Source organism: Procambarus clarkii, chromosome 28 (assembly GCF_040958095.1).
Source record: "Procambarus clarkii isolate CNS0578487 chromosome 28, FALCON_Pclarkii_2.0, whole genome shotgun sequence".
Taxonomy (NCBI): domain Eukaryota; kingdom Metazoa; phylum Arthropoda; class Malacostraca; order Decapoda; family Cambaridae; genus Procambarus; species Procambarus clarkii.
This window is the reverse complement of record NC_091177.1, coordinates 41949520-41966992: the sequence shown is the minus strand read 5'-3', so window position 1 is coordinate 41966992 and position 17473 is coordinate 41949520. Positions and strand designations below refer to the sequence as shown.

The window sequence follows — 17473 nt, the reverse complement described above, 5'->3', positions numbered from 1 at the left end:
ACAAGCATTTTTATGTTTTCATTTGTGTAATGTAAATTGCATGCTTGATTTAGACATCCTGCTTGTGTTAGTGATTATCATTTAGGTAAAGTTTTGATATTCCTGCTTAAATATTATAAATATTGAAATTCTATAATAGTTGTGCACTTCCTGTATGCACTGAGCCCATCATATCTGTAGTTGATATGCATATTAAAATAATACTCTTCAGATTCCTTAAGCAGTTGGGATCATGTTTCTTCGTTTACCCATCTGCTGCTCACAATCGCTTTGAACATTCTCTTGGGTAAGTTTTAAGTAGCACTGGTGACCTTCATAATAAATGGCAAATGTGGTGTTCTGCCATAACAAAGATGTTTGCCTCCTTTTGCTTATACTGTACGTGATATGAATAGAAGGAATGTACCATGTATATTTACCGTAGTAGTATACAGTGTATGCTTATATTAACTTCATGTAACTTGCCTATTGTTATGTATGTAATCACTTATTTAATTAAAGCAATGCCTTTTTACTAATATATGGTATCATATTTCATTGTTCTGTCTTATGTGCATGTTTTATTTGATTTTTTTAGCACTTTCCTTCCCGCATTTTTGTTATGGATGTGTATCTTTTTTGTGTATCTTTTTTTTCTTACACAGAACCACAAATATCCAAGTCCTGCTTCAACTACATTTTCCTTCACTTTTCCCAGTGAATAACAACAAATGCCTAAATGTAGAATTGGGTGCGCATTTACTCTTCACTGATTTTTGGCAACTGCACAAAATTCATTTGAATTTTGTATTGCTTCTTAAGGCACATTACTGTTGGCTATGGGCAAGTTGATTTGTGTGTGCGAGAGATCACTCTTGAGTTACGACTTCCTACACACCTTTAATGTGAATGCTAATAAAGGTCGGTACTTCTTACCTGCTTAAACATGTATGTGACCAAAATTGTCACAAAAATAACACCTTCAGCTGAAGTTTGGACTTTAATCAGAGACCATTCTCACAGCATGATTATGGTCTTTCTGTGCAATAATTTCCATCTGGTTGGCCTGAGAACTCGGTAAGACTTTCTGCAGGTGTTACTTTTGTTACAGCGAGTGTTTCCTCTCCCAGGTTCCTTAAGATGGTGGGATCTTGTTACTTTGTGTTTCCTGCAGCGGCACACAACCGCTTCGAGCACAGCTTGGGGTAAGGTGGTAGAATTTTGTCAGTTCTTGATTATAACCATCAATTTTTTTTAAAAAATGAAGCCATATTTTGTGATTGCAATGTATGTTTGTGCCTGCATATACCTGTTAAATTATTTAAAGATCATATAACCACATAATTTTTGGATGTACTGTAGTAAGAAAGATAGGTGCTTTGGAACATTTGTCACTGCTTTGGAACTGTGGATGATGTGTGTATCACTTGGTTAGTTTGATGAAGTATGGTTGCATCTGGCCAGTGAATGGGTAACTTTGTGGACAGGCTTGCCCACATCTTGGGGGATCTTGATAAGTCTATGAAGCTTCATACTTTCACAATACACTAGTATACTTTATTCTATTATGCAATTGTAAAATACTCCTCCTTGAGCAGAATAATTTGACTACTTTTGTATATATGGTCTCAATGTGACAGTGAGGCAGGTTCATAATACTGTACATGATAATAGAAAAAGTTTACAACCACCTGCCAAAGGGAGGGAGTGATGAGCATCTGGTCGGAGCTGCCAAAGCTGGAACCACAGACAACAAGGCAGCAACACCAAGCACTGAAACCAAAACATTCCTGCTTGTTTTAGGTGGTTTCCTGGATTGGGCCATGGCCTATGGCTGGTTGGGGTAGGCCTCTGATGGAGCCTGATTTCCAAGCCATAGTGTGCTCTCTGTCCGTTGCCTCTTCGAGTCGGGTTTTTATATCCACCCTTTTGCCCCATTGATAGTGCTGTGGGGATGTGCCTGTCCCATTTTGCCAGTTCCTGGTCTTGCAATTTGTGGGCTTTCTGGGTGGTTTACCAGGGTTTTGGGTTGTATTAGTCCACTCCCATCCCTTTAGGTTCAGGGGTCCTGAGTGAGACGTCTTCCCTCATCTCAGCTTGGTCACCCTGGCATCATTACACTCTGATGTGGTCGAATATATGGTACATTCTTAATCTCTTGATCTCTCAAGATTGAGCAATTTAAATCTCTGTCCAACCATTAAAAAGGCTACTTTAGTTCAGGTTTGCCTGGTGTTACAGACAAGATGGTGTACCTGGACAAGGACCTGGGGACTGCAGTGCTGTCCCTGTCTGGTGTTGTACCATCCATGGATTACTTCAAGGCTGGTTAGGTGGTTTTGCAGGAGCCTGAATGTTGCCTGCATGACTTTTAACTTGGTCAGAGGTTGGGTCATGGTGTTAGGGTTCCTCTGGTTCTTCCTGTTTTGTCTGCCAGGAGTGTCAGGTTTGGGTCCAGTTTGCCCTTTGCTGGCTTTTGCTTCACCGGTTTCTTCTTCAGACTTTTTGTGGTTCAGTTTTGTAGTTCATTCCTTGATATGTTATTGGATGCCTCAGACCTGTTTTGGGGTTTTGTGACCGGTGCTGATAAAACCTCTCAGGGTCCGGTGCTGATAAAACCTCACAGTACTGGCAGAGAGTTTGGTGTGGCAGACCCTGTATAGGTTTTGTCCTGTTTTGAGGTTTCTGCAAGCTTCGTTCTCGAGCTCTATTTCGACTGTTCCATGGAAGTGTTCATTATCTGAATTGCAAGAGGTCACTTTGGTACTTCCTCCACTGTAACTGGACACTGAGTAGCTCAACCTCTGGATTCTTGGGGTTTGGTTCTCCAGGTGGTTCACAGGCGGGGTGTGTCCAATGTTCTCGTGGGAGATTTCTCTTATTTCCATTCTATTTCCATGGAGTTGACCTTGAGGCATTCTTCTTCTGGTGCCTCTGTTTTCCTGAATTAATATATTTTCTCTAATTTTTTTTCTTATGAAATGATAAAGCTACCCATTTTATTATGTTTGAGGTCAATTTTTTTTATTGCAGTTAAAATTAACGTAGACATATCACCGAACCTAACCAACCCTACCTAACCTAACCTATCTTTATAGGTTAGGTTGGGTTAGGTAGCCATAAAAGTTAGGTTAGGTAGCCATAAAAGTTAGGTTAGGTTAGGTAGGTTAGGTAGTCAAAAAACAATTCATTCATGAAAACTTGGCTTATTAGGCAAATCGGGCCTTGCATAGTAGGCCGAGAAGTGCGTTCTGGCTACTAGGTACGATATATATATATATATATAATGTCGTACCTAGTAGCCAGAACGCACTTCTCAGCCTACTATGCAAGGTCCGATTTGCCTAATAAGCCAAGTTTTCATGAATTAATTGTTTTTCGACTACCTAACCTACCTAACCTAGCTTTTTCGGCTACCTAACCTAACCTAACCCATAAAGATAGGCTAGGTTAGGTAGGGTTGGTTAGGTTCGGTCATATATCTACGCTAATTTTAACTCCAATAAAAAAAAATTGACCTCATACATAATGAAATGGGTAGCTTTATCATTTCATAAGAAAACAATTTGAGAAAATATATTAATTTAGGAAAACTTGGCTTATTAGGCAAATCGGGCCCTGAATTGTAGGCTGAGAAGTGCGTTCTGGCTACTAGGTACGACATACATACATATATATATATATATATATATATATATATATATATATATATATATATATATATATATATATATATATATATATATATATTATTTATTATTTATTATGCATGCACATTTTCATACATTATTTACCAAGAAGTATTATATACAAATGCATTTCTATTAATACAATAATATTATATTATATACAAATGCATTTCATATAATATATTAAATTTTTAGTCATGATGTATGCTTGTATGTTTCTATAGCGTGTGTCACCTGGCTGGTCAACTAGTGCGTGCCATCCAATCTCGTCAGCCAGAGCTGAAGATAACTAACGAAGATGTGTTGAGTGTGGAGGTGGCTGGCCTCTGCCATGACCTGGGGCATGGCCCATTCAGCCACCTGTGGGAGGAATTTGTCAAAAAATCTCCACGAGAAAAGGAGTGGTCGGTAATGCTGAATCTGCTTTGTTAGTACTATATATACTAAAGAAATTATTATTATTGGTGTTTTGATGAGATTTTTGTGAATGTTATGACCTTGCACATGGTGGATCCGTTGTTCCTTACCCATTATTCACTTTACTGTGGTGAGCCTCATCAGTTCCCCGAAGCTATCTGAACTGATATGGTGCTTTTTAGTTGGGTCATCAGTCGGTTCTTTTGCCTACCGAGAACCATGAACCAGAACCTGATCCCTTCAGAAAAGCACAGGGAGCAATGGCTATATTAGCACAGCAATGGCTGCTGCATTGTCTGCCTTGCTGAAGCTATTTGTGCTGATCCTCAGGGAGGCGGTTTCTATGTTTTTCACCTCTCGTCTCAGGTGTTGGCTGGCAGTGCTTGTTCTGTCTTTCAATTCGGCTTGGGCCCATGGTTCTTCAATCTTCTTTGCCGTTTTGTCCTCTGCTATTCCCAGAGGACAGTGTTGCCCAGTTTCTGTCTGCAGCTTTGGCCAGTTGCTGTCCTATACCGAATTTGTTGGTGCTCCGGGGTGATGGTAGGGAGTCGTTCCTGGCTCTTTTGGTTCGGTCATGCCAGGGCTTGGGCCTCTTAGTCGGGGTAGGCCCCTAGTACCAGTTTGTGTTGGCGAGTTCCCCGGGACCTTTGTCTGGTCAGACCAGTGTTTTCTCTGTGAAAGTTGGCTTCTCGGGGTTTGCGTTGACCCATTCGCCGGTTGCCCCTTTAATTAACGGGTCGATGGGGGGAGGCTGGCTCTTTTTGCCCCATGGCTAGTCCCGTGATTCATGGGCTTTTCAGGTTTCCTTTTAGCCTTATGTTGCATTGGGCGGGCCCCTCCTCCCATGGGGGGTCTGATCTCTGGGGGCAGGCCTCCTCTTGTTTCCAGTTCCAAAGTTGGACTGTGCGGATCTTCGGCACATTCCGGACTTCTCGTCCGAACCGGTTGATTCCTTGCCCATCCTTTTGGATGACCACGTTGTCCCAGGTTTGGCTTGTTCTCGAGCTGGGAGCTGGGATGATTTCCCTGGACCTCAAGGACGCATATTACACATCTCTCTTCATCTGAGGTTCAGGGGTTAAGTGAGTTTCGTGGTGGGACGACAGGCTTACTGCTTTTTGATGTCTTCTGTTTAGCCTGAATCTAAACTCTCAGTTAATGAGAGGAAATGCTACGATCTTCATTGCCCCGATTTCCACGTCAGAGGTACACAGCGCTATATAAGAGAAGTAGTCCAATATAATAGCCCTGAAAATTTTTTAGAGGCAGGTACAAACGGAGGCAGAAACATGGCAGGAGTACGGATGGGGAAGGGGAAATGCCCAAGACTGGACTACGGTTCGTTATCAAGCCCACACATACTACACCCCCCAACTACACAGAGACTACCACACTCCCCAGTATCACTTCCAAAACTGGACAAACCATTGCCAAAACAACACACCCTGGGTCAGGGTAGAGAGGATGGAGAACTACCAAAACCTTCCAGAAGTGACACACAATATGGACAATCATTCATATTTGCAAACATTCAAGGTTTAAAGCCAAAGTCAAGAAATAAAGTGAAGTTCATAAATGGCCTCCTATTAGTCAAACTCAATATTTGGGGCATTCACGGAAGCTCATACAAAAGATTACATGGATGGTGAAATCTGGATTCCAAATTATAATTTATATAGATGTGATAGAAAAACTAGGTCAAATGGAGGAGTAGGTCTGTATATTAAAGACCTGGTATGCACAGAACTACTAAACTCAACTAATGAGGTGGTAGAGGTACTAGGAATTAAGGTAGAGAAACTAAACCTAATTATTATTCTAATATATAAACCGCCAGATACAACGATTGAGGAATTCACAGAGCAGATGCACAAAATAGAGAACATACTTGACAACCTAGCAAACCCAGCTCCAGATATTATCTTCCTTGGAGATTTCAATTTACCGAGTCTAAGATGGAGAATGGCAAACACAAATATCATAGCAGGGAATGACCCGGGAAATAACCAACCACAGGTCAGAACTTTTGAGATTCTGTGACAAATTCTCGGTCAATCAACAGATTACAGAACCAACTAGGAACGAAAACACACTAGACTTGTTATTCACAAACAATGATGAACTAATCAGAGACATCACAATCTCAGATACTTATACTCAGACCATAAGCTCATTGAAGTGCGAACTAGCATAAATAACGGTAGTAGGTCTAAGAGACCCAACAAGCGAGAAGGAATATTCAATCAATTCAATTTCAACAATAAGAGGATTGACTGGGAAAAAATAAATGTAGACCTTGCAACCATTCAATGGGAGACAGTCTTAAGCGACAAAACTCCCACACAGGGAATAGCTCAACTGACAGCTGAAGCTTGCAAGGTCTGCTTAAAGCACGTACCTGTGAGGAGGGGCAGAAAGAGGACCACTCTAGAAAGAGAACGCAGACGACTGTACAGAAGGAAAAAAATAACTGAAATGCTTCGGCAGACACAACTATCACAAGCAAGGAAAACAAGCCTAAGCAGGGAGATCGAAGAAATAGAACAAACGTTGAAGCGATCATATGAGTCTGAGGAAATGGAATTGGAACAGAAAGCTATACAAGAGATAAGGAAAAATCCGAAATATTTTTTCACATACGCAAAATCAAAATCCAAAACCTCGACCAGTATTGGACCGTTAATTACAAATGAAGGTACGTACACAGAGGACAACAAAGAGATTAGTGAAATTCTAAGAAGCCAGTATGAGGCTATGTTTAGCACACCAATAAACATGAAAGTTGATGACCCAGACAGCTTCTTTATGAATGACATTCAAGCTGCAGATAATATAACGGATATTACCACAAACTTGGAAGACTTTGAAAGAGAAATTGACAATATGCCTATGCACTCAGCTCCTGGGCCTGACTCATGGAATTCAATATTCATAAAGAAATGTAAAGTACCAGTAGCGAGAGCACTCAGCGTAATATGGAGAAAAAGCCTGGATACAGGGGAGATACCAGCAGCACTTAAATCTGCAGATATAGCTCCGTTGCACAAGGGGGGGAGTAAAGCCTTGGCAAAAAATTATAGGCCAGTTGCACTAACATCACACATAATGAAAGTGTTTGAAAGAGTGATTAGGAATCAAATTTCTAGTTTTATGGAAAACAATGAATTGCACAATCCAGGACAACATGGATCTAGAGCGGGAAGATCCTGTCTGTCACAGTTACTGAACCACTATGACAAAATCACAGAAGCCCTAGAAGAAAAGCAAAATGCAGATGTTGTATACACAGACTTTGCAAAGGCGTTCGACAAATGTGACCATGGGTTGATAGCTCACAAAATGAGGTCAATGGGAATAACTGGAAAAGTAGGACACTGGATACTCAATTTCCTGTCGAACAGAGCACAAAGAGTAACAGTCAGATAGAGTCCAAGTGATGTTAAAAGCTCTGTACCTCAAGGTACAGTCCTTGCACCGCTACTGTTCCTTATTCTCATATCCGATATAGACAAAAATACACATCACAGCTTCGTGTCGTCCTTTGCAGAAGACACAAAAATCAGCATGAAAATTACCTCTGCTGAAGACATTGAAAAACTACAAGCAGATGTCAACAAAGTTTTCGATTGGGCAGCAGAAAATAACATTATGTTTAATAGTGATAAATTTCAGGTACTCGGGTACGGCAAAAATGAGGATCTGAAACATAATACAGGGTACAAAACACAATCGAATCTTCCCATAGTAGAAAAACAGCATGTCAAGGATTTGGGAATAATGATGTCCGACGATCTAACGTTAAGGGAGCATAACCAAGCAAATATCGCGCCAGCCAGAATAATGATCGGATGGATTACGAGAACTTTCAAATCCAGGGATCCCATCACAATGGTTGTACTCTTCAAGTCACTTGTGTTGTTCATCTCGAGTACTGCTCAGTACTCGCTTCCCCCTTCAGAGCTGGAGAGATTGCTGAAATAGAGGGAATACAGAGAACATATACGGCACGCATAGACGAGATAAAACACCTAAATTATTGGGATCGTCTCAAAGCTCTCCAAATGCACTCTCTAGTAAGGATACGAGAGAGATACCAAATAATATACACATGGAAAATACTGGAGGGTCAGGTCCCAAATCTACACAGTAAAATAACAACGTACTGGAGTGAACGGTATGGAAGAACATGCAAGATTGAACCAGTGAAGAGCAGAGGTGCCATAGGCACAATCAGAGAGCACTGTATAAACATCAGAGGTCCGCGGTTGTTCAACGTCCTCCCAGCGACTATAAGAAATATTGCCGGAACAACCGTGGACATCTTCAAAAGAAAACTGGACGGTTTTCTAAGAGAAGTTCCGGATCAGCCGGGCTGTGGTGGGTACGTGGCCCTGCGGGCCGCTCCAAGCAACAGCCTGGTGGACCAAACTCTCACAAGTCGAGCCTGGCCTCGGACCGGGCTTGGGGAGTGGAAGAACTCCCAGAACCTCATCAACCAGGTATCAACCAGGTATCTCATTTTCACGCACTTGACTCTGGTCATGGTGGCTCCTCTGCATCTGCTAGGACTTCAGGTTTTGGCCTATCTCGACGACTGGTTGGTATGGGCTCCCAGCCGGTCTGCTTGTCTGCTAGCCAGGGATCTATTTCTTTTCCAGCATGCTGGGTTCGGGTTCTTGGTGAACTGGCACGACTCCCAGTTAGTTCTGTCCCAGGTTTGGACTTGGCTGGAACTCGTGTGGGATTCTCAGACCGAGACCTTTTTCCTCCCGCCTTGCTCTGGTTGCAGTCCTACCTTCTGCTGTTTTTGAGGGGGGCCCAGTTTACTCGGGGGTTGCCCAAGCAGCTGTGTGGGAGCCTGATCTTTGCTCTGCTGGTTTACGTGCAGGGCTGGGTTTTGCTTCGGAGGCTGTTCTGGTATCTTCGGGGGCGGCCTCTTTCGCTGCTCTCGCTATCGCTGGTTGCTTTGTCACCGGCTTCCTCTTTGGCTCGGTCAGGGTTCGGTGCAATGGCGCCTTCCTCTTCCCTTGATTGGTGTTCATGGACACCTTGTATCTAGGTTGGGGGTTTGTGACCAGTTATCAGTCTGGGCCCAGTGGCGTTAGGGGCTGTCCTCGTTTCGAGGACAACCCCTACTTAAACTGCACAACACTGCATATAAATTTTTGAGTAATTGACGCAAAAGTGCACATTACTGCATATGCAGTTTTGGAGTACTATGCAAGATTTAAATGGCCCGTGGACACATGGGGTTCACATCACCTTCCTCAGGGCTCTTGTAAACAGACGCCATTTAAAAAAAAAAAAATCGTAGGCAACATTCCCGGGTGCTGAGGGCCTCGGTACTGAGTGAGTAACCAAGGCTGGCACATGCAGCATGAGCTTACAGCACTGCTGTTCAGCTTGTGACCACAGCATTGTCTAAAAATGTAAAAAATGTATAACTGGTCGTGATGATAGCATTACAGAAGACCCCTGACTGATATAAATGACCAGGATTCTGATAATAGCAGGATTGTTGTGATAACATTACTTCTCCCACAGCACAACGCATATTGAGGGTAGGAGGGCTGTAGCATAGTCTGCAGAATGTGTGTGGCCACCTGTTGCTGTCTGCTTTTACTCATTTAAATAAGTAAATTTAAATAATGAGTAAGTAAATACTCATTTACTATACCAACTTAGTGGTTTGCTGTGGTGAACAAAACATGCAGATACTTATATATAATGTCTGTATATAGTGAATAAAAGCAAAAACAGTATAGTGGGAGGAGAATGTAGGTGAGTCAGGTGAGGTGAGGGAGGGCTGCTTGGTGTGCCTGGCCACTCCATGCTGGCGATGAGTCACAATAACGTGGCTAAAGTATGTCGGCCAGACCACACACTAGAAGGTGAAGGGACGACAACTTTTCGGTCCGTCCTGGACCATTCTCAAATTGATTGTGAATCGACTTGAGAATGGTCCAGGACAGACCGAAACGTCGTCGTGCCTTTACCCTCTAGTGGGTGGTCTGGTCAACTCCTTGCTGCCTTTTGACTCGGCATACCAACTTAGTGGTTCGTTATGGTGAACACAAATGTAGATATTTATTACACTATATATACACATTATATATATATCAGCAAAAGGAGTGTCGGGAGAAGCCATTTTGGTGAGGGAGGTGGCAACATCTGCATGACTTGTCATGCTCTGTAAGGGTGGCCACTATGCTCGTTGTGCACTATACCAGCTTAGTTGAACAGTTATGGTGAACAAAACATGTAGATACTTGTATATAATGTCTGAATATAGTGAATAAAAGCAAAAACAGTATGGTGAGAGGAGGAGGATATTGGTGAGTGAGGAGTTTTTGAGGGAGGGAATGGTAGCTGGCTGGCTGGCTGGCTGGCTGGCTGGTATGTGATGGCCACTCCTTATTGCTTTCTGACTCGCTGTATAACTTAGTGGTTCGTTATGGTGAACAAAACATGCAGATACTTATGGATAACGTGTGTATATAGTGTAATAACAGCAAAAGTATTTGTTCATTGTTTTATGAACATAATTGAATCAGTAATATGCCCACCATAATTTTGAGTACAGCGATGATTCACACATTTTATTATATAAATATATTACACTACACACTATTGAATAATATTACTGCAAAAAAACTAAAAAGATCAGACACATTGAAATAATTAGGTAATAATATCTTTGTGACAACTCCCGCCTGACAGCTGAGGCACAGCAAACCGCCTCCGGCGCTTGCTCTGTCAACGCCTCTTTTCTGGTGGGAGTCCCTTTGGCTCCCCAGAGCTATCTAGGCTGATATCCTAATGCCAGACTTTGGCGTCAGTCATGTGTATGGAGTTCTGTTGCCTACTGGGGACCACAAGCCAGAACCTGGCCTCCCCCTCAGAGAGGCATAGGGAGCAATGGTCTATAGAAACCCCCCCTCCCCCCCTGTGTGGTTGGAGGCATTCTGTCTGTCATTGACCGGGTCAAGCACCCAGAAAGGTAAGCGTCCCAAAACAAACCCCTATTCTGGTGAAAATTGCTACAAAAAGCCGAGCAAGTGGGTAGAACTCCCCAAACGGAAACGAGCAAACAAGTATGATGTCATACGTCACTGCGCAGACAGACCCCCATGCCAGCCATCCACACTTCAGTTCTGAGGCTGATGCTAGAGGCAGAGGTCGTGTGCTCTGGCTCCGGTGATTGTTCCAGCACTGTGGCCATCTTCCAAGGTGTGTGTGAGCCTGGAGTCATTCTACAGTACTCAAGCTGCATGCGCCTAGGGTTCCCTACCCTAGGTGCCCTGTAAGTATTGCCTTTGGGGCCACCTACCACAAGTTCCTTGGGTCCTGCCTTTGCTGGGGCATTTTACTGCTCTGTTTTTTGGCCACCCTTTGGGTGCTTGGGTGTTTTCTCTCTTGTTTACCTTAAGGGTAAGAGGCAGTTTGCACTGGTAAGGGGCACAGGGTTCTGCGCAGCTTGTTTTCACCATTCATTGCGGCCGGCTCTTTTCCTTTGGATACGCTGTCCTCTTGCGGGGCTTTATTTTAATTTTTATTGTGTTGCCTGGTAAGGGAGGGTCTGCCTTGGTTGTTGCCCCCGTTGTACCTGTCTGAGTATGGTCGTCTCTTCTGGTGGTACCCCTTGCTAGGTCCCTGTGAGTGTACATGTCCCTGGGGTTCAGCTTTAGTGTTGCTTGATAGTTTTGGGTGCCGGTTAGCAGTACCTTGCCTGGGATTCCCTGAGCGTGAGTTCCGTCTCAGGACCCTGGGAAACCCCACGGTGGCGCGCGAGTCCGATGGATATAGCCCCTGAATCCCCCCCTCTCCTTGTGCGAGTTCAAGGGTTGCTCGGTCCCCTTGTCTCAGGGTGACTCACTGTTTTTGCCTCTGTTGTGCTGCCTGTTGGGTCGGTGACACTTTCGACATAAGGGTATACGAGGCCGTGAACCAATTCCTTACACAAGTTTCTAAAGGCAGTTCTTATGTTGGCCCACCTAGCATATGCCGCTGATATCTTATTGGTGTGGGCTTCTGGGGACAGGTTTGGTATGATATCAACCCCCAGATCTTTCTCTCTATTTGACTCGTGCAGGATTTTGCCTCCCAGATGGTACCTTGTGTTCAACCTTCTGCTCACTTTGCCTAATTTTATTACTTTACCCTTTCCTGAGTTAAACTTTAGTAGCCATTTTCTAGACCATTCCTCCAGTTTGTCCAGGTTGTCCTATAGTCACTATCTTGGTCTGTCTTGAGTCTTCTCATAATTTGTTGAGAGAACATAAAGAGGACCGAGTATACCCTCTGGAAGATCATTTACGTATATTAGAAACAGGATGGATCTAAGTACAGAGCCCTATGCGACTCTGCTGGTGACATCTCGCCACAGATGTTCCCTCCACACCCTCACAGTTACTCGCTGTTCCTGTTGCTAAGATAATCCCTTATCCACTTGAGCACCTTACCGTTTACTCCTGCCTGTTGCTCCAACTTTTGTAACAGCCTTTTACAGGGTACTGTGTCAAAGGCCTTCTGACAGTTCTAGAAAATGCAGTCTGCCTACCCTTTTCTTTCTTGCATAATTTTTGTGGCTTGGTCATAGAATTCTATTAAGCCTGTGTGGCACAATTTACCATCTCTGGACCTGTGCTGATGGTGTTACTAAACTATTTCCCTCCCAGATGTTCTACGAGCCTTTTCCGCGTGATCTTCTCCATCACCTTGCATGGTATACAAGTTAGGGAAATTGGTCTGTAGTTCAGTGCCTCTTGCCTGTCACCCTTTTTGTATATTGGGACTACATTAGCCGTCTTGTAGCTTTCCAGTCACAGTTTCCAGTGACCTTTTACTCACCATAGTGACATACTTAGGGAGGGAGCACACGTGCGGCCATGTGCCTCAAAGTATTCATAAGTCTGGACATGCTTGATACGTTCTCGATGGGGTTCTGGGACTTCTTCTATTCCCCAAGCCCGTCCCAAAGCCAGGCTTGACTTGAGAGTTTGGTCCACCATCAGGGTATTGCTTGGAGCAGCCCACAGGCCCACATATCCACCATAGCCTGGTTGGTCCAGCACTCCTTGAAGAAAACTATCTAGTTTTCTCTTGAAGATATCCTCGGTTGTTCGACAATATTTCTCATACTCGCTGGGAGGATGTCGAACAACCGTGGACCTCTGATGTTTGTACAGTGTTCTCTGATTGTGTCTATGGCACCCTGCTCTTCACTGGTTCTATTCTGCATTTTCTTCCATATAATTCACTCCAGTTTGTTGATATTTTACTGTGTCGATTTGGGACCTGGCCCTCTAGTATTTTCCACATTTATATTATTTGATATCTCTCTAGTCTTCTTTCTAGTGAGTACATTTGGAGAGTTTTGTAACGCTCCCAATAATTTAAGAGCTTTATCGCACCTATGTATGCCATATGTCTTCTCTGTACTCTCTGTTTCAGCAATCTCTCCTGCTCTGAAGGGAAAAGTGAGTACTGAGCAGTACCTGCTTGATACATGCTTGATGGGGTTCTGGGAGTTCTTCTACTCCCCAAGCCCTGTGGGATGTCTGGGGCTTGACTCATATATTCAATTATTTGCTTATTGTATTTAATAAATCGAAGGACCACCCACTTTTGAGAAAAGAGGGAAAACGAATAAAAGTGATCATTAGAATAACACTAGAGAACCAGTGTCTATGGATACTAATTAAATGAATAATCACTTGAAAATAATGAATAGACTGTATTATTAATTAATTAAAGTCAAAGCCTCAAAGACCTACATTGGGGGGGTATTTCTAGAAGTTCATATATATCTAGGAACCAGTGTGGTTCGTCACTAGTTCATTGTTGAGTTAATAACGTAATAAATCTAAACTACAATAGATTCAAAGATATGATAACTCAAATTATGAATATTAAAGATTATGAATTACTGAGCAACAGTCAGAGCAAAACACATTAATTACCAATCATCATTAATGGCAATAATCTATTCAATGTAAAAATCCTATATGAATTATATAGAAATTAATAATACTAGATAAATGTGTACAAAAAAAGGGTCTTAGCTGTAAGACGATTTCTATAACGCCATTTCGTCATTCGTCCTCGTGGTCACAGGATCCCAATAAAGAAAGAACCCGAGGTGAATATCACGAATGATGAGAAACAACTTGTCGACTCCTCGTATACACACTGAAATCAGAGAAATTTAAGTAGCATTTGATTAGGCTACGATTTATTTAAAATATTCATGAAAACGGAGAAATTGTCGTAAGTCTACTAACGTTGTGTATTAGGTATCCTTGCTGTATAACGACAGACTACTCCTAAATATAAAATCTAGGATGATGCATCAAACGAGAATGTTATACTTAACATGAGCGTATCAAATACTGAGGTCTGCCGAAACCGCGTCAGCCAGTCCCAGGCGTCCACTGTTGTGTACGTGTAATTACGGGTCGTGGCTTCAATTGTTGACGCGTTATTAACTAGCCGGGCACTGTAGAACACGTGGATAAGTAATTGTTAACTGTTGACCGGGTATCAACGTAATTCTTGTCGATAAACTCCCCAGTCACTACCACAATGGCGTCTCCGCCTCCCTCAACCCGTCTCTCGCATTCACCACAGAAATTATTAATCACGAATAATTCTTTTCCGCGCAATTATGGATGTAATACGTTAATGAGAACTGGGTTGCAATTATAGGGACTTAAATATTATCATATTCTCGTTTTATGGTGTTAAATGAGAAATGGAGAAGATTTTATTTTCTCCATGGCATTCGCATGTAACAGATAAACTGCTACTAGATAACAATTTCAGTTAATAACTCTCGGTTTTAGATTATCGGGAGTCATATTATCTGTAGGTAATTATAACACGGAATACTGATAATTTTAGAGAACCACATTCAATTCTCTAACACATTGGTAATATACGTGTCTAACTGGACATTATCTGACGCAATGTTGCTACTCGATTTCATGAGAATTCTAGCACTAATACGCAGATGAAATGGTTTAATTTATGTTGACACTACAGTTAGTAAAATTAGGAACTACTGTAGTTAGTATATAATAATGATGTATTATAATACAATAGTTTATTAGTGTTGGAAATTTCCAACAAGCCCGGCCCGAGGCCAGGCTCGACTTGTGAGAGTTTGGTCCACCAGGCTGTTGCTTGGAGCGGCCCGCAGGCCCACATACCCACCACAGCCCGGCTGATCCGGAACTTCTTTTAGAAAAGTCCAGTTTTCTCTTGAAGATGTCCACGGTTGTTTCTGCAATATTTCTTATAGTCGCTGGGAGGACGTTGAACAAACGCGGACCTCTGATGTTTATATAGTGTTCTCCGATTGTGCCTATGGTGCACCTGCTCTTCACTGGTTCAATCTTGCATTTTCTTCAATATCGTTCACTCCAGTATGTTGTTATTTTACTGTGTAGATCTGGGACCTGGCCCTCCAGTAATTTCCATGTGTATATTATTTGGTATCTCTCTCGTCTCCTTTCTAGAGTGTACATTTGGAGAGCTTTGAGATGATCCCAATAATTTAGGTGTTTTATCCTGTCTATGTGTGCCGTATATGTTCTCTGTATTCCCTCTATTTCAGCAATCTCTCCTGCTCTGAAGGGGGAAGTGAGTACTGAGCAGTACTCAAGACGGGACAACACAAGTGACTTGAAGAGTACAACCATGGTGATGGGATCCCTGGATTTGAAAGTTCTCGTAATCCATCCTATCATTTTTCTGGCTGATGCAATATTTGCTTGGTTATGCTCCCTAAATGTTGAATTGTCGGACATCATTATTCCCAAATTCTTGACATGCTGTTTTTCTATTATGGGAAGATTCGATTGTGTTTTGTACCCTGTATTATGTTTCAGATTTTTGCTTGGACATCAGTATTCCCAAATTGTTTATATCAAGAGTGGAAAATTACTCAAAATCACAAAGGAAAATTATTGCGTAGTGATATTACGAAGTGTAACACACTGATTAGAAAATAGCAATTTCAGGGATTGTGTCTGATAGTGCTAATTAGTCAAGAAACCAGAGGCAAGACATCAGTGCCACGACAAGCACCATTGCCGACACGGTTGCAAAGTTATGTTCAGTCGGTGTGTACATAACTAGCTATGATAGGTATAGTGAAGAATAAAGCAAGCTGTCAAAATGTGTAGCATTAGAGCTATACCAGTGCTAAGGCAAAAAAGAAGCCAATTCCTGGCGATATATAAGCGGAAAGTACGAGTGACCTACCGTCAGGCAGTGGCGTGGGCATCAACAGGCCTACAGTGACGAAAACAAAACGACGACATCACTTTATAAATCACCTAGTGTGTTCTTAGGGAGGTTGACTTGGTGGTAAGGGCCTTTTAAATCAATCATATGGTGTACAGTGTTCTTTTAATGTAACAGTATTCTCTCTCTCTCACTTTAACCACTGAACTGCTCTGCATTAAAATAAGACACATCCGTGGTGCGCCGAAAATAAATTCTTTCCAAAACATTATTTTCATCTTGTATGGTTAAAATGCAGTCTCTGATCACCGGAAAAAAATTGTATGCGACATACTTTAGACATGATGGAGCTGGGAAGTTGATCAAATAATGGGCGCTGAGCGATGGAGCGCTCGGGGTCAGTCGGCCCCACCATCCCATGGGGGGGCGGCAGTTGCCGTGAATATAATGTTTCACAATTATTTTGATGTTTCTCATTTGTTTCTTCACTGGTTTTTTGCTGTAATATTATTCAAACGTATGAAATTTGTGGAATTTATATAGTTCAAAGTGTGGAACATCGCTATGCTCAAAATTATGGGACTCATATATGTGACACATATATTATATTCTACGATCAATCAGCGTTTGAACAAAGCAGTTGGTCCAGATGGAGTTTCATCATCGGTTTTGAGAAAATGTGCACCTGAGCTTAGCATTCCACTTCAATTGATTTTTCAGGCATCCCTGTGTACAGGAGTTGTAGCTGATGTGTGGGAAAAAGGCTAACATAGTTCCAATCTACAAAAGTGGCAGCAGGGAAGACCCCCTCAATTATAGACCTGTATCATTGACAAGCATAATAGTCAAAATATTAGAAAAAAAATAATGAAAACTAAATGGGTAGAAAACCTGGAGAGAAATGATATAATATCAAACAGACAGTATGGTTTTCGATCTGGAAAATCCTGTGTATCGAATTTACTGAATTTCTATGATCGAGCCACAGAGATTTTACAGGAAAAAGGTGGTTGGGTTGACTGCATCTATTTGGACCTGAAAAAAGCTTTCGGCAGAGTTCCACATAAGAGGTTGTTCTGGAAACTGGAAAATATTGGAGGGGTGACAGGTAAACTTTAACATGGATGAAAAATTTTCTG

General features: G+C 42.2%; 1 protein-coding gene across 8 annotated transcripts in view; it reads left to right on the top strand.

Annotated features, from left to right (window-relative positions):
• Nucleotides 1-17473, top strand: part of LOC123755066 (deoxynucleoside triphosphate triphosphohydrolase SAMHD1) — a 134884-nt gene that overhangs the window by 34261 nt on the left and 83150 nt on the right. For 3 of the 8 annotated variants that reach the window (XM_045737531.2, XM_069332948.1, XM_069332949.1), the window contains exons 3-5: nucleotides 212-286; nucleotides 1110-1184; nucleotides 3893-4076. In XM_045737531.2, coding sequence (XP_045593487.1) covers nucleotides 212-286; nucleotides 1110-1184; nucleotides 3893-4076 — 334 coding nt within the window. The remainder of the gene's footprint in view (nucleotides 1-211; nucleotides 287-1109; nucleotides 1185-3892; nucleotides 4077-17473) is intronic. The other 5 variants (XM_045737534.2, XM_069332951.1, XM_045737537.2 and 2 more) reach the window with 3 other exon arrangements.